Consider the following 27455-nt stretch of genomic DNA (forward strand, 5'->3'; position numbering starts at 1 on the left):
CGGAATGAAAATAAACGGCGGCCGCTGCCGCATCCGGGCACTCGGCGGGTCGCGGCGGGCGCGGTGGTGGCGCAGGTGAGGAGGCGGCGGCCGAGCGTCCGGTCTCCGACCCGGGCCTCACCGGCGCTGCTTGGCGCCCCTGTTCCCGGCACGACTCCGATGCGTCCCCCGCCCGGGGCGGGGCGCGGCCACAGCGGCGGGCGGTGGGCGGCGAGCGCGGAGGCTGGCCGGGGCTTGGGGACGAGCCGACGGTTCGCGCGGCCCTGGGTCTGCGCTGGGCTGGGCCCGGGTGGTGCGGTGTTTTATGGAGTTGTTCTTGGCGGGGAGACAGAGGAAGATACGTATACTCTAAAGTAAATCTCGTTAGCCAGACAAAAAGCTTGAATCTTAGCACTGCTATCCCAAATATGTCATTTGGGATTCATATTTGCAGTCAAAGCTAGATTTTCTTTGCTGTTTAATGAGAAAATATGGTTGACTCTGCATTTCTCTGATCATCTGGTTCTGCATTTCTCATCTCCTTCCCTTACTCTTATTTTTTAATACAAGAAGCTTTTATTGCTCCGCTTAAGAGGAAATACAGTGTATTTTGATTATATGTGTGTATATATGTATATTTGAAAAGCTCTGGGTAAAGGTCCCCATAGATCGCTTCATTACAGAAGCGAAAGTGAAAATTTTAAAGTAGTTTACAACGTTTCATTTTCAGTTTGGAGCAGTAATATTAATGAATTTCTGGGCTTCCTCCCCCCCGCCCTGTTTTATTGAGAAATAGTTGACATACATCACTGCTTTTTTGGCTGTAATGTGAAACATTGTATGGCATGCATAATGAAACTTTCAGTTCTCTAGTTAAAACTGAAAAGTGGTTTATTAAACTTTCTTTTGATTTCAAGTATGTATCCTCTTTTTATTCTGTTGTCTATAACTGAAATTTTTGTAAATTTCCAAACAGCAGATTAATCTTTTTTAAACATTAGGTCTCGTGTCTATAGACCTCCATCTGTTCTGTTGATTTGCTCAGTGGGTAGAGTGTGGGACACACAATGCGTTTGTGAAAGTCTTTGGGCCTTTAGTCAGATCTTGCAAAGAGTCCCTCCATAAGCAGCCCATGAAATGATCATCCCTCCCCATTGATATTTTATCCAGAATTCATGAAGATTTATGAGTAGGGAACTATGTTTAGTGGTTGTGTGAGTTATTTGTGTTTGAAAAGCTAAGTACTCATGCTTTTCTGTGTGAGCAGCAGTTTGTTAGTGCTTGAAGATCTGGGGTTCTCTCGTGGGTCACCTGGATGCACAGCAACCTCCTTTTTTTTTTTTTTTAAAGATTTTATTTATTTATTTGACAGAGAGAAACACAGTGAGAGAGGGAACACAAGCAGGGGGAGTGGGAGGGAACCCAGTGCAGAGGGAGAAGCAGGCTTCCCGCGGAGCAGGGAGCCCGATGCGGGGCTCGATCCCAGGACCCTGGGATCATGACCTGAGCCGAAGGCAGACGCTTCACGACTGAGCCACCCAGGCGCCCCAGCAACTTCCTTCTTGACGTGTTTGTTCCCTACTCCCTTTCCTCCTCCCTGTCCCAATGACCCTCTTTCTTACCCCCCAGACTGATATAAAATAGATTTGAGTTTTCTTTTAAAAATATTCATTTATGGAATACATTGAAGTTAACAAACCTGATTTAAAAATTAGGTGAACTGGGTTTTGAGGGTGTGGAATACTACAGGCCCTATATAGAAAAAGAGAAAGTTACTTAGCAAGGTTATGTTAACCGTTATATATATATTTTATTCTATAGAACGTGTCTTCATCATTCAGAAGCTAATTACCCTTTTACTTTTCTTACCCCTTCTCTAGCAGCCTTCCCCACCCCTTCAAATCGCTATGCTAGTGAGAGATGGGTAGACAGCTCCTTTGCTGCCAGGGCCTTCCTTGCGAGAGACTAGTTACGTAACACAGGTCCGACAAGCAGCAAAAGATTGCGGGACAAAATGCCACGTCCAGCGTTGTAGGCAGAAATCCCGGTGCTAGCTATGGTGCTGCCTAACTTTGTGACTTTGGCCAAGTCATTTTTACAAACCTGGGGCCTGGGTGTCTTCGGCTGTAAAATGATGATCCAACTAGTGTTAGATTTCAATAGTACATGGTAGATCTGCTGTTTGCTTATTGCAAAATATATAAAATTTTTCTAGCAAAACTTTTTAATTTTAAAAATTCAGATATAGAGACTATTGATAGTTCACGGTTCCAGCTAGCTTTTATGTTTACCCTACCAAGGTGGTTGATCTTTGTTAAACTCACCAAAATACAAATACAAGACAATTTATGTATCTATGTTGAATTGTTTATGAAAGTTAACAGCTTTAGGGACTCATCTTTCTCTCATTTGATCTTTTCTCTTAGATCAGAGAACAATAGCTTAAGAAATAGAGAAGTATAATAAATCTTGCTACATATTAGCAACTTTGAAATGCGTATTTTATGTAACATAATTTGTAAGTGTATATAGTGTATTTTAGCATATGTATAGAATGTATGTATTTTAGAGAAGTTTAGAGCTAGTTAAAACCTAATCTAAAAGTAATTTAGGGCGCCGGGGTGGCTCAGTCGTGAAGCGTCTGCCTTCGGCTCGGGTCATGATCCCAGGGTCCTGGGATCGAGTCCCACATCAGGCTCCCTGCTCGGCGGGAAGCCTGCTTCTCCCTCTGACCCTCTCCCCTGCTTGTGTTCCTGCTCTTGCTGTCTCTCTCTCTGTCAAATAAATAAATAAAATCTTAAAAAAAAAAAAAGTAATTTAGAGGGGTGCCTGGGTGGCTCAGTCGGTTAAGCATCTGTCTGCCTTCGACTCAGGTCATGATCCCAGGGTCCTGGGATCAAGCCTGGTGTTGGACTCCTTGTTCAGCAGAGAGTCTGCTTCTCCCTCTCCCTCTGCCTGCCACTCCCCCTGCTTGTGCACGCACTCTCTCTCTGTCAAATAAATAAATAAAATCTTTAACAAAAAAGTAAAATGAAAAGTAATTTAGATTAAACAGGAGAGGGAGGTGTGGAGGGGAGCTCTTCTTACCACATTGAACACATCAATGTATTTGGTAAGTTATGAAATGCTTTCAAATGTAGTGTGGGATATTGCTCATGTACTGTTTTGCTTTCAAGAATGGCGCAAAAGAAGTATCTCCAAGCAAAATTGACCCAGTTCTTAAGGGAAGACAGAATTCAACTTTGGAAACCTCCATATACAGATGAAAATAAAGAAGGTGGTTTGGCATTGAAGGTATTTTCTTTTAAGACATAAATAAATAGCGGTGTTGTAAGTCTTCTTGGTAAATAAGATTCTGAAGTCCCCGGAAATTTCCAGGTTTAACCATGTAAATTTTTGGCATGATCAAAAGTATTAGTGATTAGCAGGTACCCACTTTTTACTAGGAATTGACAAACTTATTTTTGTTTAATAAGATTTTATTCGTATGAGAATGTTCTCTAATTTCCCAGGCACATACTATTTTTAATGCCTTCACAGTGTTTACATAAAATTAGTAACTTGGGAACTGATTTTACCCTGCTGGTGCACAGTCCTCATGCCACTAAGGGCGTGTATTACATGTTCATGGGGAGCAGCTGGCTGGTTCTCTGTTCTCCTCCTTGCTAGCATAGTTCGCTATAAAACAATTGTTTCCTTCCCCTGGCTTCTTTTATACTATGGTTATCTGCTCATTTGTCCAAAATACATTTTTCTGATACTTACATGTCAATTTTTTATGGTGACATCAGAAATGGCATTACTTTACGTGAGTGAGATTTCTAGAACTTGAAGTTTGCCTGCTTTTTCAAACAAAAACAGTAATCATTTTTGACAGGACTCTTTTATATTGGAATATAGCATGTACTTCTTTGCTTTCTCCATCCAAGTATCCTGAGATAAACGATGGAGTGTTTTTCAGGAACTAAAGATTGTCACGGGGCATCATATTGTCCAGTGTGGTGACACAGTGATGTGCTTGGGAGGGAAGAGTTTTCCTTCCTGTCTTTCCCGTTCCTGACAGGCCTCACTTTTTATTTTTTGCACACCCATCTTGTGACCTTTTTTCTGAATTTGCTTGTTATAATCCCTTGGCTCCCAAAGCTATGTATGGCATAATAAGAAAGCTGTTTGGTCTTTGTCCCCAGTACCTGACACGGAGCTCCTAAAATCCTTGGAATATCCCCATTTGTAAGGGTGATAGGAGCATCTTTTGTGCCAATGAGGCAACTCTTGGTAATATCTTCAGGATGGGGCTGGTGGCCAAAAAGACCAAACTTCAATTAGAAGATGAGACTTTCAGGGCGCCTGGGTGGCTCAGTCGGTTAAGCGTCTGCCTTCGGCTCAGGTCACGTTCTCAGAGTCCTGGGATGGAGCCCTGCATTGAGCTCCCTGCTCAGTGGGGAGTCTACCTCTCCCTCTCCCTCTGCCCCTACCCCTGCTTGTGCTTGCGCTCTCTCTTGCTCACTGTCTCAAATAAGTAAATAGAATCTTTAAAAAAAGGAGAAAAGATTCGATTCTCAGCCTACTTTCCAACCTTGGGGAGATAATGACCAGAGGCCAATGATGTAATCAATCATGCCTACATAACGGAACTCCCATAAAAGCCCTTAAATGATGGGTTTCAGGGAGCTTCCAGATTGGCAAACATACCCATGTGCTGAGAGGGTGGCACACCCCTACTCCTCAGGGATAGAAGCTCCTGCACTCATGACTCTTCCAGACCCACGTATGTGCCTCTTCACCTAGATAGTCATCTGTGTCCTTCATAACAAACTATGTTTGTTAAGTATAGCATTCTTCTGAGTTCTGCCGAGTCGTTCCAGCAAATTATTTTACAAACAGTACCAGTGATTCAGAATTTTCTGTTAAGAAAGTTATTTAAGTCAAACTTGACTTGTTCTCACAAGTTAAAAAAATGAGATTGTTTTCTTTGTTTTTTTTTTCTTTCTGTCTCCTCCAGGAGAGTTGATGACTTCACTGTTCCTTAATTTATGACGTGTTACAGCGACATAAGTCATGGCCCACCTTTCTTTTGCCCCTAGAACAGTCCAGTTATTTTTGCATCTTCTGTTGGGTCTGTTTTCCTATTCTTTGTTTTTATTTTTCCTCGGATCCTTTCTAGCCTCTGTACCTCTCCAGATGCCAAGCCCGTCTGGATTTCCCTCGGATGGGCTGACCACCAGTCAGCAGTTTTTTGCCTTAGAGTCCTTTATCCGCTGTTCTGTACTGTGCCCCTTTTTTGAGTTGGCACTACATTGATCTCTTTTCTGATATTGCTTCACAGGACCTTGCTAAGAAGTACTCTGACAGGCTAGAATGTTGTGAAAACGAAGTAGAAAAGATAATAGAAGAAATACGTTGCAAAGCAATCGAGCGTGGCACAGGAAATGAAAATTATAAAACAACAGGAATTGCTACGATTGAGGTCTTTTTACCTCCACGGCTGAGAAAAGTGAGTAATTTTCCCCAACAGGTACATGTAGCAATGCTTCTTTGACTTACTGATAAATTATGATTTTTTTTTTAAAGCTACAATCCAAAGTTAACGTTCTTTTAAGTTACTTCAAATGCTGAGTGTTTATCAACTTCAAAGTGAATTTTATGGATTCTTAAACTGGAACATTTACAGGGTAGGTTTGTCCCTCTTAGGTCTCCCAAACTTCACAAAGCCATGTATCACATGCTTACCTTTTCTAGAGTTTGAATGAACATTTAGAAATAATGGGGAATTAAAACTTACTTCCAGTTTTCCCAAACCGTGCACAGTAGGACACATCAGGAAAGATGTCTCCTTTTTTTCTGTGCTGATGGAGGCTAAAAGGTAGTCAGCTGAGTGCTCAAGCGGGGCCACCTTCTGTCAGGGCCATGTCCTCAGTAGTTCAAGTCCAGAAATGGTATTGGGGCAGGGAACCCAAAGGTCGCTGGCCTCTGGGGACTGATCAGTGTTAATCATTTTCAAAAGATATGAAAATATATATGTGTGTCAGAGCTACCGCAGGACTCAGCAGTTTTACTCTTAAGAGAAGTGAAAACCGTGTCCGTGCAGAAACCTGCTCATGAATGTTTATAGCAGCTCTGTTGACAAAAGAGCTCTGTTTGGCCAAAAGGTGGAAATACCCCAAATGTCCGTCAGTGGGTGACAGATAAACGAATGCACTGTAGCCACACAGTGGAATAGCATTTGGCCATGAAGAGGAATGCAGTGCTGACGCATCTTCAACATGGCGGAACCTCAGAGACATTATGATAGAAGCCAGACACAACACGTGTTGTATAGTTCCATTTGTATGAAATATCTAGAATGAAAATCCACTGAGACTAGATTAGTGGTTGCCTGGGGCTTGGGGGTTAAAGGGAGAGGATAGGGGGCGCAAAATACGGTATTTTTTGGAGAGGATGATGAAAATGTTCTGAAATTTGATCATGGTAATGGTTGTATAACTTTATAAATGTAGTGGAAACCACTGACTCATATTTTAAACGGGTGAGCTTTATGAAATGTAAATTATCTCTCATTAAAGCTTTAAAAAATTTCTAGGAAAAGAGCTTTATGAGAAAAAGAAAATTACATATTAATCTACCTCAGGATGTCCGTTCATGAGTTCAAAGGGTAATATATGTATATAGGCCTCCTCTTTGCTAGCATCCAGCACCTGGGAAACCAGACCACCAGTCAGAAAGCTGGTTGGCGAGTGTGGAATCTGAGCAGATCTGCACGGTTCCTCAGCTTTCCTAGTGATTACAGTTTTTCCTTCTAAGCCCAGCCAGCGGGGAATGAAGAGGTTCCAGGATGGCGTTTTGCCACTGCCTGCTCAGTGGGCATGGTGAAAGGGAACGTGTCTTGTTCCCTGAGGGTGGCTGTGGTGCTGAGGTGGCGGGCTGGGCCCTTGTGTCGTATAGGTTAGCTCCCTTGAATGAAGATGCATCACAAATCCCTCTGAACATCTTGCTTCCCACCAGAGGCTGAAACCCTGCCTGAGGTGCACACTTCTACCCCCTTGAGGGCTGCTAGGTCACGGGGTCAGCATGTGCCGGGTCATGTGCAGTAGCTTCTCTGTCAGGCGTCCATCATTTCAGTCCTTAACACTTTCTGATACCAACCTTCCTGATTTTATAGACGGAGTAATAGCACGAGAAACTGTCATGCTGAAGTACGTTTTCTTTCTTTTTTTTAAATTTTTTAATTTAAATTCAATTTAGTTAGCGCATAGTATATTATTAGTTTCAGGGGTAGAGATCAGTGATTTATCAGTTGCATATAACACGCTGTGCTCATTCCATCACGTGCCCTCCTTAATGCCCATCACCCCATCATCTCATCCCGCCACCCACTTGCCCTCCAGCACCCTTCAGTTTGTTCCCTAGAGTTAAGAGTCTCTTATGGTTTGCCTCCCTCTCTGTTTTTATCTTATTGTATTTTTTTCTTCCTTTTCCCTATGACCTTCTGTTTTGTTTCTTAAATTCCACATGCGAATGAAATCATACAGTTATTTGTCTTTTTCTGACTGACTTGTTTTGCCTAGCATGATACCCTCTAGTTCCTTCTGTACAGTTTCTTTTGCCTTTTTTTAAATAGGATAGGAAAAACCTGTTGGAGACCCGACTGCACATCACTGGCAGAGAACTGAGGTCAAAGTAAGTATCTGTCTGCCCGGTGCCCCAGCTGCTCTCGGCCCTCCTACAGTGGCTCACGGGATCCTTTGTGACAAATCCTGTTAGAGAGGGCAGGTACTATTCTCCTCACTTAGTGGAAAGGAATATCGAGGCTTTGCGGTTGCAGAACGTAATCAGGCTCACACTGGCAGTTCAGGGCAGAGTGAGAACTCAAGACTGGCACCATTTGCCTTCATTTCCTGGTATAACAAGACCAGGGGGAGCTCTGTGCCTGCCACTTAACAGGTACTTGATAACGTGCTTGAATCAATCAATGAGTGATATACGTAGCCTGATATTCATTAGATCATTAGCTTTGAATTTTATTTTTTAATGCATTCGTAACTTGCTGTGACATCCAGCAAAGTGTTTTAGCCAATTTCAGGCTGTTGGCCCCTCTGTAAAAAGAAAAAATACCTGTCACGTACTAATGACATTCTCACTTTTGAGAGCTGGTTGGTTATGTCATCCACTTCTATATTTTTAAATGGTAAGTGTTTTGAGTACCTCCAGGGCTAGCCAGCCCTTGTTTCTGAAGCTGATTTTTCTCATTTTCTTTGGTCTGCATCAGGGCTGTTAGGGATGGATTCAGGAAGCAACATTCATTCAACACACACGAGTGGAAGATTGTTTGGAACAACCCTCTATTCTGGGCTCCTCCAAGGAGACTGCAGAAAGTATAGAGAATGGATTTTCTCCTGACATGCAGCCAGGGCCCTCCTCTTCAGATGGATATTCCGCACAAGTGGTCTCCACTTCATAAGGAAACAAGTAGTAAAGCAGATAGTTTAAAAAAGAACATTGTCTTGTACACAGTTTCAAATAACCATCTAGTAGCCTGGCTTTATCGTGAGCGATGTTTGGGAGACAGTAAATTGAAATACTGGGCATTTCTGAGTGAAACGTTTAAAATAGCTGTCATGATTAAACTATTTAATGGATAATAATAAATTGATTACCTGCAGCCTCTACCGGTTTATTTTACAGAATTGCTGAAACCTTTGGATTTCAAGAAAATTATATCAAAATTGTCATAAACAAGAAACAGCTTCAACTAGGTATGTCATGGCAAAGTGCAGATTCTCTGTCGAGTTAATGTAACGACTGCATCTTTTTTCTCACTGTTTTTCCATTCGCAAATTTCTAGTGGCTTTACTGCATATATGATCTAAAACATTACTGTAGAGCTTATTAAATTAAAATGTAAAGCAGAAAACTACCCTTCTAATCAATATTTACTGTGTGTTCTGTGCTAGTGGGAAGAAAAGATGCTCACTACAGGTCTGAGGAAATGTTATAGAACAGAAGTGTAGGTGTGTTCAGAGTGAAATGTGGTTCCAGTAAGTTCTCTCCAAGGCAGAAGCGCTAAAGCTGAGTGAGGGCAGTGGAGTGTGTTCCGATTGAGAGAACCTCATATCGGAGCCCCCTGATGTCAGTTTGAGCAATTGAAAAAGATCCAGTACAGCCGAGTATAGAAAGTGAGGGTAGGGTAGTGCTTTTTAAGGATGGAGGGCCAGGCAGAGCCCACAGTGAAAAGGATATGGCAGTGGTTCTCAACCAGGGGCGATTTTGTCACCCAGGGGACATTTGGCAGTGTGGAGACATTTTTGGTTATTATGACTTGGTTGTGGGGTGGGGATGGAGGCTTGTGCTTCTGTCACTCAGTGAGTCAGGACCAGGGATGCTGCTGAACCATCATACAGGGCACAGAGCAGCTCCCACGACAGATTCACTTGGCCCACGATGTCAGTGGTGCTGCTGTGTAGAAAACCTGGGCCCTGTGAACTCGTGCAGTATTAGAATGTTTCTCCTAAGAGGCGGAAGCCACAGATGCTGAGGGGTGACACGATACATTTGGGTTTTAAACATCCCTTTGGGTGCAGTAGGGGAATGGACTTGAAGGACTCAGGCAGGCACTACAGTTGGTTTCCAGTAGGTTCTTAGGGCTCAGAGAGTCAGGTTCACATCCTAGCTTGGTGGAACACAGCCTGCACATGGCCCTAGCCTGCCTTCTCCACGAGCCATTCCCCATCGTCTCTTTCAGATGTCATAGATAGCTTTTCATTGTCCTCTCATCTCTGTGACACTTCTGTTTGTGATAATCTTCACTGGGCAGAAATCCTGGATTTTGTTGTTATCAGATCTGTCAATTTCCGTCTTATCATTTGTGTTAAATAATCTTTCCCCTGGGGCACCTGGGTGGCTCAGTTGTTAAGTGTCTGCCTTCAGCTCAGGTCATGATCTGGGGGTCCTGGGATCGAGCCCCATGTCCGGCTCCCTGCTCAGTAGGAAGCCTGCTTCTTCCTCTCGCACTCCCCCTGCTCGTGTTCCCTCCTTTGCTGTCTCTCTCTCTGTCAAAAAATAAATAAATCTTTAAAAAAAAAAAAAAATCTTTCCCCAAGCCCAGGGACACACAGATAGTCTTCTACATTTTCTTGTATTAGCCTAATCTGTGTGAGGTCTGCAGTCTGTCCAGAGGCCCCCTTTATATATATATAAAGGCTAAGGATCCAGCTTTATTCTTCTGATATCCCCTGCTAAACTTGCCCTTTCCACACTGATACTTGGTGCCCCCCTTTATTAGAACTCTGTTTCTGCACTTCCCATTCTTTCCATTTACCTGTAGATTTATTCCTGGACCAGAACCCTAGAGGTTTTTTTTTTTTTTTTTAATTGGAGTATAATGGACATATAACATTATATTAGTTTCAGGTGTACAACATAATGATTCACTGTTTGTATATATTGTGGAGTGAGCACATTAATGTTAACTCACATAGTTAAACATTTTTTTTTCTTGTGATGAGAACTTTTAAGATCTACCTCTTAGCAATGTTGAAATACAGAATACGGCAATACAGTATTATTAACTCTAGTCACATGCTGTACGTTACATTCCAGGATGGACTTATTTTGTAACTGGAAGTTTTGACCACCTTCACCTATAGAGTTTTTTTTATGACTGTGGTTTTGTTGTAGTTTTAAAATCTAGTAAGATGAGTCCTGTTCTTGGCTCTTCTTTATCAAGGTGACTTGGCCATTGATGTACCTTTATTTTTCTACATAAATGTTAGAATGTTCGTCAAGTTTCTAAAAAAAAAAAAAAATCTAACGGAGTTTTCCAGAAAAATATTCAAATTTATATGTTTATAGTTCATAATATTTCATTATTTTAAAATCTATATGCATCTGTGTTTATTCTTCATTTTGGTGGTTGTTTATTTGCATCTTTGAGTTAATTTTTGTTAGGTTTGTGTATTTGATTAATTTTTCATAGAACCAGCTACTGATTTGGTGAATATGCTTTCATTCTGTTTCATTGATGTCTGACACTATCTTTATTAACATTTTCTTTTTAAAGATTTTATTTATTTATTTGAGAGAGAGAGAATGAGAGATAGAGAACACAAGAGGGAAGTGGGTCAGAGGGAAAAGCAGACTCCCTGCTGAGCCGGGAGCCCGATGTGGGACTCGATCCCGGGACTCCAGGATCATGACCTGAGCCGAAGGCAGTCGCTTAACCAACTGAGCCACTCAGGCGCCCTCTTTATTAACATTTTATGTGTAAGGTCCTGGGTGTAAGCACTTTACTCAGGACCACAGAGTTAAAAAGAAGAAGAGGTTTGCTTCAAACCACCACAGTGAATTACCTCTCGCAGTGCCCCGCTGCACTGTGGCTTCTCATCTCTTGCTGTGAACTGGGTTTATTTCTCCAGTTAGAAGGTATAAATATGCACTGGCCGATTTTACCCTCTGCTTAACAGTAACAGAATTATACAGCCAGACGTCATGTGTTCTCACCGGGCACGCGGCACGGTGGCTCGCGAGTACTAACTCGGGTTTAAGAGTTCCGTTTAACAGAATGGACTGTGACCAATACATTTATGGCTCTCTCTGTGATAAGCATTTCTGATTTTTACAGGGAAAACCCTTGAAGAACAAGGAGTGACGCACAATGTGAAAGCTATGGTGCTTGAACTAAAACAGTCTGAAGAGGATGTGAGGAAACGCTTCCAGGTTGCAGAAGAAGAGCAAAATGAGGCCGAACTAAAAGAAAAAAGAATTCAGAGGACCAGGAGAGGCCTGGAGATACTGGCGGAGAGAGGTACACAGAGCTCTGGGCTCTTTATTTCCCGCTGGCTGTAAAGGGACGCTGGCGGGGGGGCGGGGCACACAGTGGGCACAGTTCTTACGGACTTGTCTTCCCCACAGTCTAACGCTCGTAATGTCCCATCCCTGCTTTCTAGTGTTGAATTAATGGAGTTCCTTTCGGTTTTGTTGCAGCTGAGATGGTGGTGGATCCAGAAACCACACCATATTTAGACATAGCTAACCAGACAGGCAGATCGATCAGAATTCCTCCTTCAGAAAGAAAGGTAAGTACTATAGAAATTTATGGCTGGCGCTTTGAGTTGCTGTCAGAACAGAAGTGGTTTTCTAGCTGTTTCATCTTGCACTGTCATAAAGGATTAGAAACAGTTTTCCGTGGGAGCTTCTAAACAGGATGGAAGCCTATGATGGCACCTGCATCCAGCAGACTCAGCCTGTGGTTTTCAGTGCAGTAGAACAGAACGGCTCGATGGCATGTCCTGCCGCAGTGGCGTGATGCACTGCCTTCCCCCCAGGTGGCTCCCTGTGGCAGTGCTGGTTTTGGTGTGGGTTTTTGGGTTTTTTTTTTTTGTTTTTACAAGAGGGCCATGTCCTCTAAGGAATGGATCAGAATAGGGAGCTGGGGGTGGGGAGTGGGGCATGAAATTTGGGAAAAGTCTGACAGGTGATTCTGCCATCTCCCCTGCCTTCCCGTTCCCTGTTTGCTAATTTGGAATAGGCAGGAGGTGGTTTTGTCTTTGAACGCATCCCAGTGGGTCTTCTCAGCAGCACTGTACAGCTGGGACCCTGAGATTAGTATCTGAGCTGGAGTCCAGTAGCTTCTGATAATGAAGAGCTGTAATGACTGCGGGTCAAGTCAATTTTAATTTTTCTGTCTTTAAAGGACAGGTATGAGTTGGCTTTATTGTATGACTTACATTGTTTAAAATGAAGGATTAAAGTTAAGTTTTAATAAGAGAACTTGGTAGCTCTCAGTGGATTGGTGCTTGTTTGTTTTTAAAATGTTGGTAATTATTTGCCCACAACTCTCTTGTATTAAATGATGATATCCAGGGGCACCTGGCTGGCTCAGTCGGTGGAGCATGCAACTCTTGATCTCGGGGTTGTAAGTTTGAGCCTCATGTTGGGTGTAGAGATTAATTTAAAAAAATCTTTTAAAAAAAAATGATATCCAGACTTTTTGGAAAACCTTTACAAGACTGAATTATGTAAAAATTCAAATTTAAATATTGATGAACTTAAAAACATTTTCGGATTGCCCTTTTTTTTAAAGTAAGCTCTTTGCCCAGCCTGGGGCTTGAACTCACAGCCCCAAGATCGAGAATAGCATTCTCTACTGAGGCACCCATGGATTGCCTTTTAAAAATTGTTTTAGGAATACTAGAGTTGACAGATACTTCAGAAAAAAAGTTGATTAAAACTAGAAAGTGAGAGGCGCCTGGATGCCTCAGTCAGTTAAACGTCTGCCTTCGGCTCAGGTCATGACCCCAGGATCCTAGGATCGAGCCCCGTGTCCATGTCCGGCTCAGTGGGGAGTCTGCTTCTCCCTCTCCCTCTGACTCTCCCCCCCTGCACTCTCTCTCTCAAATCTTTATTAAAAAAAAAAAAACAAACTAGAAAATGAAATGAATGGGGTTTTTTTGTTTGTTTGTTTGTTTTTAAGAGAGAGAGAGAGCATGAGCAGGGGGTGGGGCAGAGACGGGGGTAAAGAGAGACTCCCAGGCAGGCTCTAGCGTGGAGCCTGATGCGGGGCTCAATTTCCCAATCCTGAGACCATGACCTGAGCTGAAACCAAGAGTCAGCTGCTTAACCGACTGGAGCCACCCAGGTGCCCCATGAATGCTTTTTTTCAGAGATAGAAGCGTTACTAGCTACTTTTTTATTTATTCAGTCTTTTTGATACTAGAAATAAATCTAAATCAGCAGATACTAAAATAAACTGACGGAAACAAATGGACAAGTGCTAGTTATGACCCTGTCAGCCACATTAAATTGAGTGCTTGATCTCAACATTGAAATGAAATGAAGCTTTGATTATATTTTTCTTAATTTTCGCTTTTGGATTGAGTTGTGATCTTGGGTTTTTTTTTTTTAAATCTTTGATTTCTTTAGACTTGATGTGCTTTTAATATAATTTGTTTTATTATAAAGTGATTTTTTTTTAAATACATATTTTTTTCTAGGCCCTTATGTTAGCTATGGGATATCATGAGAAGGGCAGAGCTTTCCTGAAAAGAAAAGAATATGGAATAGCCTTGCCATGTCTGTTGGATGCTGACAAATATTTCTGGTAGGCACTTTTGTACTTGGTGAATACCAGTTTTAAGGAAGATAGTCCAGATTACACACAGCACCGTCTTTCCCCCTGTACACTTCAAACTTGAGGTTTTCACCCAAGAGAGTGGTTAATGTGAAGAGAGTAGTTGTGATGTAAACCAGTTTGTGAATTATTTCATCCTTTCAGGTTTCTAATCTCTCTTCCCTGTAAAGAATTTTATAAACATGTATAGCCCGCATGTAGATCTGTCTGTTTTTTGTGCCCTGTTGTCAGCCTGCACTATCTGTCATGCAGACTCCGTCACCTTTTCCTCGGATGGTTTTGGTGTGGATGTTGATGATCATTCCCCAAATCCATTGTTTCATTAGGGGCTGCAAAATAGTGATCCCTTATTTTTCCTTCTGCATTTATTGCTGGGATTCCTCTGAAAAGAAGTATTTTTCCTCATCGGCTATTTGGTTACAGTGAGGTACAGTTTGTACAGAAAGAATAAAATACTTGGTTCTTTCTTCTTATTTTCTTGTTTTCAGAATAAATGAGGTGCTTCCCTAGAATTCTCCAGAGGATGTTGCCAGTGAGGTTTTCTTTCCTTTTTTTTTTTAAGTATCAGTATGAACTCGGATTTTAACACATTTGATGTGTTTCAAACCTCGGTGCTTAAATTGACCATCTGTGGCCAACCAGTGGTTCCTGTCCTGCATCCTTTTGACCTGATCCCAGTGGTGTTCCAGACGCCTCCTGCACGCTTCCTGCCCCAGAGCAGGAATCAGCGGTTTCCCAGGGGCTCCTGATTCCTCTTGATGGGAAATGGTGCCGAGAGACTATAATCCTGGCAGAGGAAACGTTTGAAAAGTAGCCTTGATATTTAAAAATGGTGACAACAACTTTAGGGTATTTTCTTTTCCATTTTGATGAATTCCCAAGATATACTGTACACCTGAGGATAAATACAAATGCTTGTAGTTTGCCAGCCGTATTAGCAGCAAGCACCCTTGGGTTTTAAGTGAACAAATCCCAATTTAAACTAACTTAAGCAAGACAGGGGATAGTTGGTGAGGAGGGGGCAAATCTGAAAATAAGCAGAACAAGGGCTTGGTTCCCCTTGGGTTTGCTTACCCCGCTTCTTGGTCTCTGCTGCTGTGCTGCCTTCGTTCTCTTTGGCTGTACGTGGTGCAGGCTCGAAGTTAGGTCCTTCAGACGCAGACGCCTTTTTCATTTCCTTCCATAATGGTTTGTAATTTCTTACGGAAAATTTCAAACATATATAAAAATAAAGATTAGTGTAGTGAATTCCTATGTATTTTTTTTTTTTTTAAGATTTTGTTTATCTGACAGAGCGAGCACACAAGCAGGGGTGTGGCAGGCAGAGGGAGAGGGAGGAGCAGAGAGCCTGATGCTGGGCTCCATCCTAGGGCCCTGAGATCATGACCTGAGCAGACACTTAACCGAGCCACCCAGGCGCCCTCCTGTGTCCTTCTAACCCAGCTTCAGCGGTTACTGCGACACTGATCGTGATTTGTCTCTGTCAGCCTTTCTCAGTCTTTTTATCCCAGACAGATCCTTGGAGTAATTGTCAGGTCTCCAGGAACCCCTGAGTAAAAATTATTGTATCTTCAGTTCACAGTACATGAACATGTTCAGTAAGTAGTAGATACAACAACCCAGTAATAGTCAGTGTCTCTGTAGAGAATGACATTTTTTTCCTGAAGCCCTCCTTATTCAGGCTGACTTACTAGCATAATTTTAGTGCGAGTTTTTCCTCTTAGTAAAGGAGATCAACTCTAGCGCAGGTCAGGGATGTGGGTGGAAGAGACTTCAGTTCTGCTTCCTTTCCCACCTCCAAGTAGGCTGAAAGTTCTGACGGAACTTTGTTCTACATCTTGGGGAATGGTATGTAGTATGACCAAGAGTAGTTTTCTTTCCCTGTTTACAACAGAAAGTGGGAATTCTGCTTTGGCCAAGATAGACTAACAGGGACTAGATGTACCCTCTCACCTGAAACAAGTGAAAATGTGGGCAAAGTGTATGAACACTTCAGTTTTCTGGCAGGTTAGGACAGTGATTCCTAAGGTGGGGAAACACAGTAGGGGAGCCCTGTGATTGTTTCTGCTCCCTGCCTAGAGAGTATATAGGCACGAGAAAGCCAGGGGGGGCCTCCTGGTCTCCCTGGAGTTGCAGAAATGGAGCTAGGAATCCCGGGGGGGCCAAAGTGCAAGAGGGGAGAGCAGCCTGAGGGAGGAGGTCCAAGAGCTTCAGAAGGTCTCCTTGGAGTATTCTGTTGAGTAACGATCCGCACGTGCATGTGAGGAAACCACCCCATGCAGGGGAGAGCACCACCGGAGAACACCACCACCCGAGAGGAGCAGAGAACAATCTTCAGAGTTCAGAAGGCCAAGAATAATTTGTGCTCCCACCAGCCACAGCAAACTTTTTGATCACGCACGGGGCATCACAGAATTCAGAAGGGTGTTGCCTCAGCAGGAGGGCAAGATTATCTCTAAAGGCTGCTGTGGTCTCACCTGACAAAGCTTAAAAGCAAGCCTTAAAAGGATCACCCTGTTTTTAAGTCACTTAACTGCATCCCAGACAAAGCTCAGTAATATTTATCGCAATACAGAAATATCCAGTCACCGACTAAATATTAACAGTCGTGCAAAGAAGCAAGAAATTCAATCCATAATAAAGAGAAAAATCTAGTCAATGCAAACAGACCCAGGAGTGACACGGAAGATAGAATTCGTCGGCTAGGACATTGAAACAGTTACTATAACCGAATTCTGTACGTTCTGGAAGGTAGAGGAAGGATGGAATATGTTAAATAGATGCGGAACGTCCACCAAAGAGCCCCACTGGAATCGCAGAGATGAGAAACACAGTGTCTGAGGCGAAGGGCACTGGGTGGAATTCAGTGCAGATTGGACACCACAGAAGAAAAGATGGGTATATCCGAAGATGGGGCAATAGAAATGGTCCAACAGGAAACTGAAAAGACAAAAATAAAAAAAATGGACACAACAGCCAGAGATTATAAGGCAGTTTCAGATGACCCGATATATGGATAATTATAGTCCCTGAAGAAGGAGGCAGCTGGGCCCCCACACAAAAATCTTAAGGAATAATAGCCACAATTTTTCCCAGTTTGATGAAAATTGTAAACCCCCAGATGAAAGAACCGTAATGAGTCCCAAGTACAACACCACACGGAGGCGCACTGCAATCCAATTCCTTCAAGCCAGTGATTGAAAGTGACTTCTTAGTCAACCTTCCCTGAAAAGAAAAATGGAGATACGTTAAGCTTAGCTTGCCTTTCTTGAAATTCTTCCCTGAAAAGAAAAATGGAGATACGTTAAGCTTAGCTTGCCTTTATTTTACGTAAAAATTTAAAACTCATAAGGCAAATAGAATACATTTCTGTTAATTAACTGACTTCAGCCCAAGTGGGATTTAATTTTTCTAAAGCTAGGCTCAGTAGGCTTAATTTAAATAAATGTTGCTCATTTATTTTATTTTTTTATTTTAATTAATGTTTTTAACATGAAAACTTATTGACCCTTGAGTGTGAAAACTACTAAAACCATAAGCCAAGGCAGTCTTAATAAAAATATACTCTAAGATACAATTTTATACAAGGCCTTAACATTTTGTTTTTTTCTGAGTGACATGATCAGGTTCAAATACAGGCCTAATAGTTTCAAAATTATTAACTCTAAATGTTGATTTTGTGATCCCTTGTATAGGCCTCTACCTGAATAGGAAATGTTTTTGAAACTAAAAGAATGACATGTCCTTCGCTAGTCTGAGACCTGTGCTTGCTTTTATGCTGCACTGTAGTCCCTGCTGGACTGAACTTGCACATGATTCTGTTTTTACCTGAAATGAGGCAGTTTCTGTCCTTGCTCTTCATGCATATTAAACACAAATGAGCCTGCACGCACAGGTAGGGCATCGAAAACGGTGGCAAAATGTCTCCTGCTTTCTCAGGGACAGCAGGATCATCTTCTGTCACAGAAACAGGAGTCTAGAATGTAAGATCAGACCACGGTCCACAGAGTTTTTCCTCCTCCTTAAAGGCAAGTTCTCAGGCTGAGCAGGCAGTTCAGAGACACTGCCCCCTGCCCAGGCACGGACCTGTGTGTGTGCATGTGTATAAAATATAGAGGGCACCTTGCACAACCTTCACAAAGGGTAGAAACAGTGAGAGAAAGATACGGCAAATGACTGAAAAGCCTGCTCTGGTGTATTTCTCCCGCATCCCAGTAGACTGTCCCACTCAGGATCCTGCTTCACAGTGTAAATGACACCATCATGTTCCTTTGGGTTTTTTTTTGTTTTTTTCCAAGCGGATTCGATAGGCAAGGTGGGAAGCTTGAGGGCGTGTAGGTTTTGCAGTTTTATACAAGAGTGGTCTTATCCTTAATAGAATACCCATGAAAACAAACAGGCAAGATCCTTCAAATTTGTTCCAAATGTTTTCCTTTTTTGTTGACAAAGTTCCGTCTTGAGGTCTAGGTATGCATTATGAATTTCTAAAAATCACATTTTGAAAGCAGAATAAATAAGCTTGGTGTCCATCTTTGCCAACATTCCATTGTCTTGTCTTCCCCCCTCCCCTGGAGCTGGGGGTAGCTACAGAGTGGCCTTTAGCCTGCACCTGGGCCCCCAGCTCAGCTAAGCATTTAGACCTGGCATTTTCTGGATTGTTTTTCCTCCCAGCTTGACTGTGATTGGACGGGAATGCCTTGTTTTCATCAGTTGAGGCATTAACAGTAAGTAGTGATGGGGGCGGGGGTGGTCTTTAAAGCATTGTTTCTCAACTTTGGCTGTACATTAGAATCACCCAGGGAGATTTTCAAAAGACAATATCCAGGCCCTATCTCCAGAGGTTTCTGTTATAATTTGGTGTAGATGGGGTCTCAGCACCAGTGTGACCCAAAAAGAAAAAAAAATTCCTCACTTCCAGGTGATTCTGATTTGCACTCAGGGCTGGAAACCTTTGCTTTAAGCCATGGCCTCCTCATGTTTGCCGACCTCATGTTTTCTGACCCAGTGATGCCAATTTCCACTTCCTGCTGAACCTCCTTCCCAGCAGGCGTAGCAAGGGTGTGTTTATGCCCCCCCGCCCCCGGGGGGGTGGTGGTATTAAACTGTTATCCCTGAGCCCTAACTGCTTTTTTCCCATTGGGAGGATTCTGATTATAAATAGAGCTCCCTTCGTAAACATTGGGGTCTGTGCTGTGGAATAGTCAGTCTTTGGGAATACAGCAAAACCTGGGAAGGACTTCCAGTAATCCACATAAAGGGTTTTAATGCTCCTTTTCTGTGATGTCATTTCCTTTGGCTCCCCCAGTGAGTGTTGCAGGGAGCTGCTGGGTACGGTAGATAACTATGCGGTGCTCCAGCTGGATATAGTGTGGTGTTACTTCCGCTTGGAACAACTGGAATGCCTTGACGATGCAGAAAAAAAATTAAACTTGGCTCAGAAATGCTTTAAGAATTGTTACGGAGAAAACCACCAGAGACTGGTCCACATAAAAGTATGTTACTGTAATTTGTTTTATGTATTATTGAGCCCATTTTCTACCACTTGAGTTTATTCCTGTTAAAAAATTTAGACTGCTGCCAAAAGGTGATTTGATAGTAGTGTGCACGGTGCTCTTTCTAAGCTCTCCTCTAAGGGGATTGTGAAATGTGTTACAAGTTGGGCTGTTAACTTTGGTCTGTGTAGTGCTTAGCTGGAGGAACACAGTTTTCCAGCCCTAGAACCCTGCTGATGATCACCCCGACCAAGAGAGCTGGTCTCATGGAAGATTTAAGTGCAGAAAAAATAGGCCTTTTGAATGGTAACAGTTGACATGAGTGAATCACAGCTCAAGAGCTGTGTCATCAGAATTCTGCTTGGAAATTTCAGGGCAGCATAAAACATCCCAGGTTTGGGTTTCTGCATACTTCTTTTCTGACCAGAAGGACCACTGTCCTGGGTGCCTGGACACAGGTGTTCTGGCACCACTTCTTCCTTGTGGGACAGGGGGTGCCCTTGTCCTCTAGGATCTCTCCTTTTGCCCTCAGCAGTAAGGGAAGATCTAAACATTGTAGGGATGCCCCCGTAGAGATGAAGGGAATTACAAGTGTGAATGTTATAGATCTGTAATTAGAAATAAGACAGTTTTATCCTTTTTCCCCCCCAATAATTTTAGGGGAACTGTGGGAAAGAGAAGGTATTGTTTTTAAGACTTTACTTGCTTCAAGGTATCCGAAATTATCACAGTGGAAATGGCGAAGAGGCTCGTGACTATCTCAACAAGGTAAGAAAATGAATACTCCAAAGTTGTAGCCATTTTTTTCATCCCCAAACATTTCAGTATTTCATCAAGTCAGTCGTTTGTGACTAGTGAGGAACATGCATCTGTCCCCCGTGCCTTCTGCCTCACACACGCCAGAACCATACTTGTATTTGTTAGGGTGCAGGTGAGATGCTGTAATGAGGAAACCTCAAAAAGACAGTGACTTTACTTGGCTGCCAGTTTCCATGTCTCATCTAGCAGCGTAGAGGCGAGCTGCTCGGCTACCTGTGTGTGGCAGCCACTCCTCTTCCAGCCAGCAGAGGGGGCAAGAGAGAGAGTCCCAGGCCGCCTCTGGAAGGACCAGAAGTTGGGGGGCTGTCACTCCTGCTACAGGCCACTGGCCTACACTTAACCACCTAGCTACACCCAGTTGCAGGAGATGGTGAAGAATGCCATGTACACAGCTCAAATTCAGGGGATTTGATTACAAAAACGGAACAGATAGTGGATACCAGCCCCTCCCATAATACTCAGCCTGTTTCCTTCTGTTACGTTATGATACATCACGTGGGCAGAGTGGTGTCTGTATTCTTTTTGAGCTAGTTGCTAATAAGCAGAGTTCAGAGTTTTTCTCTAAAAATCTGATACATCGTAATTCCCATTGGGTATAAGCTTATTTTTTTCGGGTTTTAGCTTTGTGTTAAGCTTTAATGTTGTTAAAGTTACATGATTCCTGTATTTTTTTTTCTTGTCTGTAGGCACTTCAACTCTTTAAAGAGCTATATATTGATCCATCAAAAGTTCACAATCTGTTGCAGTTGGGGTTTACTGCCCAGGAGGCCCGGCTTGGCCTGAGGGCATGTGACGGGAACGTGGACCACGCGGCGGCCCACATTACCAACCGCAGAGAGGTACCTTAACGTGCTCTCAGCGACACTGGGTCTCGGCTTTTGCGTAGGTGTGAAACTTGAGGAATAGTAAGCCTGTTTCCAAAACGCTATAGCTCTTGGGTATGAAAGAAGAGAAAAATATTGTTCCGTGGTGGTTATAATCACAAGGAGCTCCTTATCCTTCAGATTGGAAAGAAACAGGAGGAATTTGTCTTTTTTAATTGCATTAATTTTCAGGCAGTGCAGTTTCCTTCGTTTTCTTTCCTGCCGTGGTGGCTGTAGCTCATAAGTACATTATCCAAGTAGCCTGTCTGTGCATGTCTCCTCTCTCCCTCTCTCTCTCTTCACCGTGGTAGATTTCTGGAAACCCTTTTAAAGGGGGGCTTTGTTTTCCCATGGAGCCATTGTTACAGTTTGGGACGGCATTCTCAGCTAGAAACATGAGTCAAGTCACAGGAACAATTAACATTATGAAAGCAGAGGTACAAAACTACAGTCATTTGAAACAATTACAAATAAGTAGATTAAAAAAAACTTTATAGATTTTGGAGTTGGAAGACCTGTTACCATATCTAATGATGCTGCGTTTACAGTACAAGAGCTGAGGTCGAGAGAGAATTAATGATGCGGTACTGAGAAGTGGAGCCGCTGTGTTCTCCGAGAAGTCGTACCGATTTTCTCGCAAGCCCTTTCTAGCCATAAACCCCAGTCATGGAAGTCTCCGCCGCCGCCTCCACTGCATAGCGCAGTGCGGTACCCCATCCTCCGCCCCGTCGGTTTTATTTGTCCAGTTTCTAGTGTAGAGGGAAACATCAGAAAAAGTCCTTTTCTCCTGTGTCTCTACATGATTAAAAGGAGGGCGGCCTAGACATTCGTACTTAGAGGAACAGTACTTCAAGGCTCCGACTTTGTGTCAGATCCGGGTGCGATGAAACCTGAGCCCGGTGTCTGCTGGCCGGCAACACTGTTGTGTGTGTGAATGTTCTGCACGTTTCTTTCGGACTATAAATGGAAGAGCTGAAATCGGAAGCAGAGGGTGGGGCAGGGGAAAGGCAGCTTACACGGCGGGTAGGTGAGAATCCAAGTCGAAATGCGAGTGGTACGGAATCACTTCGCTGGCCTGTGTGGTTGGGTAGTGGGCAGGACAAGGGCAGCCTGGGGACGTTGGGGGCCAGGGCGTTGGGACCCTGAGATCATGACCTGAAATCAAGAGTTGGACACTTAACTGACTGAACCACCCAGGCGCCCCCAAAATCCAGTTTTTTAAATGACATTTGTTTTTAAAGCAAATTCTTAACTCTCCTGATTGGGGTTGGGTTGGGAGAGAAGAGGCTAGAACCCTTTGTAGCTCTTCTCAGGCTCTTGCAGCAACAGAAGGCACTTCTGAGACTCAGGGTCAAGAACTGTGGGATTAGATGATCTTTGTCTCCTGACATTGAGCATTCTGGAGGTTTTAAACAGTCTCATAGGGCCTAGGAGGCACCTGGAGTGGGGTGGGTAGATCTGCAGCTTTGGTATCACCCAGGACGCTGCCCCCCGTCACCATCCAGACTCCACATTTTAACAAGATCCCCAGGAATTAACCAGGGGCCAAGAAGGCCTCCCAGCCATGCAGGAAGCTCCTCTACCCCGTCCCTAGAAGAGGGTCCGTCCACTTCTCTGGCCTGGCAGCGATGAGCTCCCTGGTTCTGAGTAGCCTGTTCGGGTGCTGGGTGGTGGTCACTGAGAGGCGCACTCCTCCTGCCGTGGCCCTCTGAGAGGTCTCCAGCTCCCGCTGGCCTGCCCCAGGAGCAGCGCCAGGCCCCCTGCCCTTGCAGCCCTCGTGCTGTTGATTGGCCCGAGGAGAGGTTCATCCCCCTTCTTTTGTTTTTCACTTTGCCTGGCAGCCCCAAGAATCCTACAGACCAGAGATTGAGCAGGCTTCTTACAGAATCTCAGTCTCCAGCTCTGTGACTGTTTTTTTCCTAAAGGAATTGGCCCAAATAAGGAAAGAGGAAAAAGAGAAGAAAAGACGTCGGCTGGAGAACATCAACTCTTTGAAAGGAATGGGTTACTCTGCTCACGCAGCCAAGCAGGCCCTGCATCAGGCCAGTGGGAACCTGGATGAAGCCCTGAAGGTAGCGCCCCCCCCCCGCCCTGCCCTGAGGACCCCTGCTTGTGGGCCAAGGGGCCCCTCCTTCACTTACGCTCCTCTCCAGTGTCCTTCCGTGGTGTGTGGATCCCCACTGCCAGGGCCTTTCTCCTCAGTTCTGGTTTAGACCTAAGGGTCAGTCTCTTGTTCTCGAACCCAGTGATGGAGCCAGAATGGCAGAGCCCACGGGGCAGAACTCTGTAAGGTTTCCGTTTGCGACACCAAGAGTTTAGCAGTGATGTGGAGGAAGAGAATAGTGATGAAAATTTTAGTATAGTTTTCTTTTAATTAAAATGTTTTGTTTGAATATCGTTTTATTTATTGATTCAGTCAGTACATGTTGCCTCAGGGAGCCTACAGGGTACTGGGGAGACGGAACAGAGTGGAGGAAAGGCCGCCGTGTGGGAGCACAGCACGTGGGGGGCGGGGGGCAGCTGAGTTGTGGAGGCCGGCAAGCGGGTGCCTCTCCGAGCAGACACAGGGCAGCGTGGGGGTGGAGGCGCAAGGGAGCGGGCACCCAGGGGAGCGGCCCGGGCTGTGCTTGCTGGGGCCAGGGGCCAGGTGGGCAGGGGTCCCCTTGTTTGCCCTGCTGAGGAGTTCATACTGGAACCTGCAAACAGCGACGACCTGCCCTACCTTTGCCTTTTCTTCTCAAGACCTCCTGTCCATTCCTCAGAAGTTTCCACAAGTAAATGTTTATGTTTATATATTTACATACACACACACACACAGACACACACACACATATATATAAATTGTATATTTATAAACGGATTTGAGTACCTAGTTTGGCTTCCTGTATCGGAACAGTATAAGGGCAGGAAGTTCTGCCCGCGTTGGGGGACTGATGAGGCTCCACCGTAAGTTTGACCACACGAGTCGCACCGTGACACATGCCACCCGTCTAGAAGTCTGTAAAGGGACGTTTCCCAGAGGGTTTGTGAGGCTAAGAGAAGGTATCCTGTGATACAAAAATCAAGGGTCAAAAAGCTCTGCTCTCCTTGACATTTTAAATCTAGCTCATGACGCTCTCCAAAGAGAAATGACACGGGTCAGCCCTGCAGGGCCTGAGCAGCTTTTGTTTAGCACCCCGGTGACCTGTCGCCCTGGGGGCGGAGCTCTGACACAGGGTCTGTTTTCTTGGTTTCTTTCCACCCGCTCACTCTCGCTCCTTCTCGCCCCTTCCTGCTTCCTCAGAGGGGATCTTTTGTCCAGCTCATCTTGCTCCTCCTTCAGACCTCAGCTCCGATGTTCCCTTTGCAGGAAGCCGCCTTTGAACACCAGCACCCCCACCCCGCCCCTGGCCTCGGGGCCCCTTTTCTCTGCTTCCTTCACACCCTTTGCCTGGCGCCCCCCAGCGCCCTACCCTTGTCTCCTGCTGTGTCACCTGTGGTTGTGTCTGCCGAGCACCGAGTAGGTGAGCAGGTGTGAGTGAGGAGTAAATTCCTGTGTGTTTTTAGATTCTTCTTAGTAATCCTCAGATGTGGTGGTTAAACGATTCAGATCCTGAAACCAACAACCATCAAGAAGGTCCTTCCCAGGAAAACATTGACCAGGTGAGTGAGGGTGTGTTTGTGCCCCTCCCCCTGTACAGCTTGTGTGTGGCCGGGGGCTGGGTGACAAGGCTGGCAGCAGGACAGGGCTGCAGGCTGACTCCCACCCACCGTAGGAGGCCAGCCAAGCCCGTGGCCGGCGATCGGTGGAAGGCGAGCAGGAGGTCTTTCCTTCGAGAGTAGGAAATAGGAGAGCAACTGCAAGTTCTCTCTGTGGCTTTTCTCCTCTCTCATGCAATGGTACTTTACCCACCAGCCCCAGCCGCTGCCGCTTTCAGCGCGCTTCCCCGCTGGTGACCTAAAAGCACGTCACCGTGGTGCCTCTATCCACGTCTCTCTCCCCCGTCAGCGCACCGAGCGTGTTGTGACTGCCTTGCTAAAGGCCCTAGTCACCAGGAGGAGCATGTCCTGTTGGCCCACAAGCCCATTGCCTTTTTGGGAGGCCTGGGCACAGGCACGTTGGGCTCAGTCTTCCTCGATCCTTCTCAGGTGGCGCCGGGTACACGCTGTGCGCTCAAGAGCAGTGTGACAGGAGGCTGGTGCCGTCTGCATGCCACTGGTCAGACACGTATTGCCTGCAGGGCTGTCCTCGCTGGCCGGGGGTGGACTGGAGAGCTGCACGTGGGTCAGCCCCCGCCCCCCCCCCCCCCCCGTGTTCTCCCCTAGCTGGTGTACATGGGCTTCGATGCAGTGGCAGCCGGCGCTGCCCTGAGAGTGTTCAGGGGAAATGTGCAGCTGGCCGCTCAGACCCTGGCCCACAACGGGGGGAGTCTTCCTCCTGACCTACAGCTCGCGGCGGAAGACGCTTCCTCAACACCGTCCACATCCCCTTCCGATTCCGCAGGTAGGTCTGGGCTCTCTGAAATCCGAATTGAGAGCGGCCTGCTAGCCGGGAGTGGCCGCGGGAGAAGGGCCTGCCCTCCCGGGTGCGGGCGCTGGTCTGCGCGGCGCGGCGCGGCCTTGGGGACATGGACGTGGGTCAGCTCCGTCTTTCTGTGGCGTTTTCTCCTCCTTCTGCTCTTCTCCCCTTACTCAGCTATGACCACACTATTCCGTCGCAGGTACCTCTAGTGCCTCAACAGATGAAGATATGGAGACAGAAGCCGTCAATGAAATACTGGAAGATATTCCAGAACATGAAGAAGACTATCTTGACTCCACTCTGGAAGATGAAGAAATTATTATTGCAGAGTACTTATCCTATGTAGAAAATATAAAGTCAGCAACAAAGAAAAACTGAATAATGAGCAGAAATAAGTACCGAGTTTCTGCTTATAAATTCTATCATTATGAAAAGTCGAATGCAGGTCTTTTTTTTTCCTTCTTTTTATCTGATTTTGCTGCAAGAGTGCTTCCTCCTTGGGTGTAGGAGGGGTGGGCAGGGAGCAGGGGCTCCTGTGAGGGGGAGAGGAGGCTGGGGGAGGGGTGGGGTGCCAGTCCCCAGTGCTGGCCTCGGGGAAGGAGCTGCCTCTGGCCTGGTCCTCTCCCCGGCAGCCTTCACATGCTGCAGCCCTAACAGGTCTTCCCCGCTTGGTTTCTTTTCACCCGGAAATGGGAAGGGCAGTTACTTCTGGAGAATAGGGTGGCCCCTGGGGAAGGTCTCCAGGAAGAGCTAATGGGGAGGGGAAGCATCCAGATCCATCTCCTCCTCATTTTGCGCGGCTCTCCTGCCCTTCTGAGTTCACTGCCGAGCTCTTCTTGCCTCCCGTGATGCAGCTCTGCCTTCCTGCTTCGGCCTCACTGGCCCATCCCCTAAAATGTCCTTTAAATCTGCAACCATTCCTAGCGCTTTGGGGGCCTAAAGATGAGGCATCAGCTACAGTAGCCGTACCAAATTGTGGCCGGCTGGAAATCAGTGTTCTGTACTCTTAGTTTAGTAAAATGTGTATTTGAAATTCAAGGTTGAAGTTGAGAATTTATAGCTGTTCAAAATTCTTTACAAAAATAGTCTTTTATTAAATGGGAAAGTCTTAAATGCTAACCAAAGCAATTAATTTTTAATTAGCATTTTCAGACGCTGTGCTGTCATATTAAACTCACTGCTCGCTGAGGTATCTATCAGAGAGTAAGATCTATTTTCTCCAGATTTGTGGGGTTTTTTTGGCATACCTGTGTCACAGAAGACTATTTCTAAAGGTATGTAGTTAGCCTCTTAGTGGCCCAGATAAGCACTCTGTGTGCGGTACGTTCCTCTGGAGATGTGTCAGGACATGGCAGGCAGCAGCAGGGTGCTGAATCAAGTGTGTGTTCCTGACCCTCTTCCTGCCCTTCCAGAAGTCACTGGAAGCTCCTGCGACGGAGGGCACATGGTCACATTGCTGCCGTCAAGGGGCTGAAATGCTTTGACTTTTTCACTAATCACTTTCGTAAAGCTTGAACGGCAGTCCGGTTTGAATGGGTGGGAATCTTTTCTGTCATTTTTAAAATGGATGATACAAATGGAAATAAAAGGCGGAAAATATATTCAAAAATTGTCAGCCTAACTTTGCAATAAGTTGCTCAAACTCCTAAACCGTTCTAAGTATTGAAAATGTCTGG

At 44.9% G+C, this 27455-nt stretch overlaps 1 protein-coding gene across 2 annotated transcripts; it reads left to right on the top strand.

Moving 5' to 3' along the window:
* On the top strand, positions 1-27388 carry NUB1 (negative regulator of ubiquitin like proteins 1). 2 transcript variants are annotated; one of them, XM_028089286.1, is made up of 15 exons: positions 1-75; positions 3156-3273; positions 5306-5473; positions 7598-7656; positions 8662-8732; positions 11597-11779; positions 11959-12050; positions 13968-14074; positions 19410-19596; positions 20257-20364; positions 21102-21254; positions 23204-23350; positions 24825-24920; positions 25584-25761; positions 25979-27388. In XM_028089286.1, exons 1-15 carry the CDS (start codon positions 5-7, stop codon positions 26155-26157), a joined length of 1917 nt encoding a protein of 638 aa, XP_027945087.1. In that variant the 5' UTR covers positions 1-4; the 3' UTR covers positions 26158-27388. The 2 variants fall into 2 exon arrangements, with proteins under 2 accessions (XP_027945087.1, XP_087874634.1); XM_088018508.1 differs by lacking the exons at positions 13968-14074; positions 19410-19596; positions 20257-20364; positions 21102-21254.
* The last annotated feature ends 67 nt before the right edge of the window (positions 27389-27455 follow it).

This window comes from Eumetopias jubatus, unplaced genomic scaffold (genome assembly GCF_037043125.1).
Source record: "Eumetopias jubatus isolate StellerSeaLion01/CBP00866 unplaced genomic scaffold, mEumJub1_p1.0 scaffold_14, whole genome shotgun sequence".
Classification (NCBI taxonomy): Eukaryota; Metazoa; Chordata; class Mammalia; order Carnivora; family Otariidae; genus Eumetopias; species Eumetopias jubatus.

Coding starts and splice junctions, on each gene's coding strand:
- NUB1 (XM_028089286.1), top strand. CDS start 5: ATGAAAATAAACGGCGGCCGCTGCCGCATCCGGGCACTCGGCGGGTCG. Junction 7,657..8,661: donor GGCAGAGAACTGAGGTCAAA/GTAAGTATCTGT, acceptor TTTATTTTACAG/AATTGCTGAAACCTTTGGAT. Junction 12,051..13,967: donor TTCCTCCTTCAGAAAGAAAG/GTAAGTACTATA, acceptor ATTTTTTTCTAG/GCCCTTATGTTAGCTATGGG.